The 4,279-nt window shown below is 41.2% G+C and overlaps 1 protein-coding gene across 1 annotated transcript; it reads left to right on the forward strand.

Moving 5' to 3' along the window:
• Positions 1-643: 643 nt before the first annotated feature.
• On the forward strand, positions 644-2,723 carry LOC132787019 (calcium uptake protein 1 homolog, mitochondrial). The gene has a single exon (XM_060793855.1). The coding sequence runs from the start codon at positions 1,131-1,133 to the stop codon at positions 2,487-2,489; it is 1,359 nt and encodes a 452-aa protein (XP_060649838.1). The 5' UTR covers positions 644-1,130; the 3' UTR covers positions 2,490-2,723.
• The last annotated feature ends 1,556 nt before the right edge of the window (positions 2,724-4,279 follow it).

The raw sequence follows: 4,279 nt of genomic DNA on the forward strand, positions 1-4,279 counted from the left end.
CGTATCGCTCCCCCAAAACGCATACGTCACATATCTGGATTATTTTGGATTTGTCAGTTGTCAGTGCGATGGGCGAATCGGTAAATCGGTGAATCGGTAGCTGCTGCTGCTGCAGGTGACACTTTACTCATTTAATCTCGTGTTCTCGAAGATAAATCCCCCCAACCACCACACACACTCACACACAACAACAAAAATACGATTCGCATTTGCATATGCTCGTATGCAAATGAGCCTTTGGCTTTTGTAGTTGATTAATTTTGAACTAAGCCCGCCAACATTCACAAATGCATCCCCTTCGTGAAAATTTCGCACTCTATTCTAATCAAATAAACCCCGCCATCGAGTGAGTCCTCTTCCGTTTAATATTTGCTTTCATTTTGCGCTAATTTTTAACACGTCTGTCTCAGCACTGATTTGTCATTCCTTTCAGACACGCGTTTTGCAAATCGAACAATGCAAACAAAAAAGGGCTTCAAGCACATCTCTGAACTGTCTTTAACATTCCAACTGAATTATTACAAAATTCAGTGAACTTTAATACAGAATTTCGCTTTAAATGAAAAGCGCCCCAGGTGAGCGAGCAGGCTGTGGAAAAAGTGTACGCTTCAGGCGCCATGCTATAAATCAAACAATCCACAAAATCTACAACAATCTATCACTGGAACCACACATAACATATCTATGTTATGTGTGTGTGTGTATATTCGTCTATTCGCACTCAAATGCAAAAGAAATTTTCTGCTTTTCATCTCCATCGCCATGTTTGCTTGGCTTTGGCTCAGTTTATTGTTGGCAAATTTCCCAGGGGTCTTATACAACCATTGAAAGGGGGGAGAGAAAGTGCAAAAGGAGAAGAATCTATGTGTTTGGCTTAGTTCAAACATTTGCGCTGCTGATTACATTTAATGCTCTAATCGAATGTGCTTCAGAGACTTCCGTGGCTTGCAGGCCTTGCAACACCAATCAGTTTTTTTTTGGGGGGCTTCGAAACAAAAAAACAAAATACGAAACTCACACGGAAAAAAAAACGATGACCTCAAGCTAAAGTCTAGTTGAGGATTTGGCAAACAAATGTCCAACGGTTTGTGGGCATAGGTAAAAATTCAAAATTTCCTTTTGGCAACAGCATGTTTTCCGCCCTCAGCAAAATTGTGAACGGCATAAAAGTCCAGATGAAAGCAATATTGAGACGCCAACAAAGTGATAATCTTGGAGTGCAGACGAAACAATTCCGGATATTCAAATACTGCATGCTAATCGTCATCGCTGGCTTTGGTTGCAAGCGATGGTTGTTGCCACAACTGCTGCCCGCTATGGCCAACAAGGAGAAGCAACAGGAGAGGAAGCAGCAGCTGCATGAGGTGAAGCTCTGGTGGAGTAGGCCGAATAGAAGTAGCAACGATCATGCTACGCATCGTGGTCGGTTTCGTGACATCACAATACGTGAGTATGAGAATCGATTGCGCATACACTCGCAGCCGGAGAAGATCTTCGGGTACTTTGCATCGATTAAGACGCTCAATAGTGCCGGAAAGTGGGAGGTGTATATGACGCCCATTGATTTCTTGCGGTCCATGATGCCGGGCATCAGGCAACCAGATGGCCTGGGCTTGAATCAGTATCGCAAGATGAGTCGCGAGGAGGCACAAAAACTCAGCTTTCAATGCGTGCCCGCGGACAGCATATTCTATAAGATAAGGCCGGATGGTTTGTTGACTTTCACGGATTATCTGTATCTGCATATGTTGGTGCCAATGCCGGATCATTATTTTGAGATTGGCTTTCACATTTTCGATCCGAATGGCGACAACAATCTCGACTTGAAGGGCATGAACTATCTGATGCAGGGCGTCACTGGAAATTCACGCTTCAAGGCGAGTAACTCGATCAATCATTACTTCTTTGGACCACATTTGAATGAGAAACTGAGCCTTGAGAAGTTCATGACTTTCAAACGCAAGTTGTCGCAGGATATTTTGCTGATCGAGTTTAACATGCTGCATCGCTTGGACGGTGGAAGAACCGAGTTTAAGAATAAGAAGGTCATCAGTGAGCTGGCGTTTAGTACGCTGCTGTTGTCCTACTCATCGATTCCACGGTATGATAAGATGACAACGTTGGAGCGTATTAAGAAGAAGTATAAGAACTCAAAGCGTGGCGTAACTCTAGAGGAGTTCATGTCCTTCTTCAAGTTCGTCTCGAATATACCAACTATTGATATAGCATTAACATATCACTTTCTGGCCGGAGCGGATATATCGCGTAGCACACTGAAGCATATCTCTGATATTGTTGTGGGTGTAAGCTTATCACCGAACATGATTGATATCATTTTCACCGTGTTCGATACGGATAATAATGGCATTCTTGGACGCACTGAGTTTCTGCAAGCAATGCGACATCGCATGGCCAGAAAACGTCGCCTTAACCCATGGGAACTAGTTAAAAGTGTCGTTAAATGTGCTCAGAGCACATTTTTCGTATAGAGTGTGGAGTGTTAGAGACGTAATAAATTTTTATTGGACATAAGTGCAAGCGTCTTTAGTGGGCGGACTCTGTGCACTCGCATTGTTTGCCTACTCGAAAACTTTGCTTGAACTCTTCTCTTAACGCATTCCCCAGCTGAGGCTCTGATGCTCATTCGCATTCACATTTGCACCGCAAAAGCCAAGACGGCTCTTCATATTGCAAAGCGCTGATTTGATGCATTTCAGCGAGCTCTTCATCCGACTCCTTTGAGGATAAACGCTTTTAACGGACAGACACAAAGCCAGGTGCAGTTTCCCCTCTCTCTTCCCTCTCTCTCTCACTCTCTATCTCTATCTCTTCTGCTATCGTCGTGAGTCGCGCAGAAACGCAAAAGCGCATTTTGTTTGCTTTCAACTTGAAGCGTTTCAACCTCTGCCACACACACATCGCGGTAAAAAGGAAAACAACAAAAATGACAAAGATAAAGATAAAGAAAGCAACGAAACTAAAGTTGCGTGCCATTGAAATGGAGGCACCAAAAGAGCACACTACTCCTTTAAGTATGTGCGTTGAGCTTGTTCCACTCACAAATGCCATCAAATGTTGGGTTCGACCGCACCACACGGGGCAGTTAACAAACGCAGCTTACACGAGACTCTCAACTTTTATCACCCACTACTACTCTACTTGGTATTTGTTAAAGGCTCTGCTGGCAATAACTATTTTCACTCACCTAGGCTTAGATAATGGGTGTGAACCCGCCGTCGCCGTCCATTTGCACTAAATAGTTGTAAAATTTCTGTGGTTTCACGCACTCTGCTGGGGTCATTGGAGAGAAAGTTACGCCTTGGAAAACATGCTTGAAACAATGCTTGCGTTTTTGGCCACCGCACCGCAAGGGGATGGAGGTAGGGCAGGGGGAGCGGCGACCCCACTTTGAGGTCAGCTCGAATGCCCTTAGAGTAATTCACTAAACAAACATCTGCGCCAGCTTACGACGAGCATGTGTCCAATAAACTTGACCGATGAGAAATAGAACAGTGTGAACTCCCCAGACAAAGCACAACTAATACTCCAATTTCAAAGACTTGTTCATTGTTGTTCATCGACTGAGGGTGAGGGTGTGTCAAAATTCAGTTAAACTTTCCTGCTTAAACATTTATGCAATCGTGCGCTAATAGCGAGCATTGATTTGTAGTGGAAAAGCAATGAAATATAATTAAGGACTCCTGCTTTATTATCTGAAATTAAATAGGGACCGCAAATAATAATAATTATGAATCTAAGAATACTTTTAGAGGAAGTGGGAAAACGACATGTACATTCATTTTGTTTACCGATCAGATAAAAATCTTACAAGTTATTGAAGAAATAATAATAATATAAAACATTGTTTTCTGTGTATTTCAGTATAAGTAATTGTAATTGGAATATTATTAAAATATCGCATTGTTTGATTTTATTGAAAGTATGCATAAAATGTACCACTATTTATATTTTAGATTTTTAAGCCTTACACTAATATGTATACATTATATGATATTATATTTTAAATTCTAACTTCAAGTAATTTAAAGTCAAAGTTAAAATAATTGAAGAAATATTTTAGCACACACCGCCATCGTTATCGATTTTGCTTTGTAATGCATTATAATTTGCCATACTAAAATTTGCAGTTAGTTATTAATAAAGCCTCATCCAATAACCGCTCTCACTAATTAATTGTCGAAACTGAAAATCGATGAAACCAAATGAAAAATTTTTTATTGGTGCCACCACAATAAACAACAACAAATAAACATTTTAT

Source organism: Drosophila nasuta, chromosome 2R (genome assembly GCF_023558535.2).
Source record: "Drosophila nasuta strain 15112-1781.00 chromosome 2R, ASM2355853v1, whole genome shotgun sequence".
Taxonomy (NCBI): domain Eukaryota; kingdom Metazoa; phylum Arthropoda; class Insecta; order Diptera; family Drosophilidae; genus Drosophila; species Drosophila nasuta.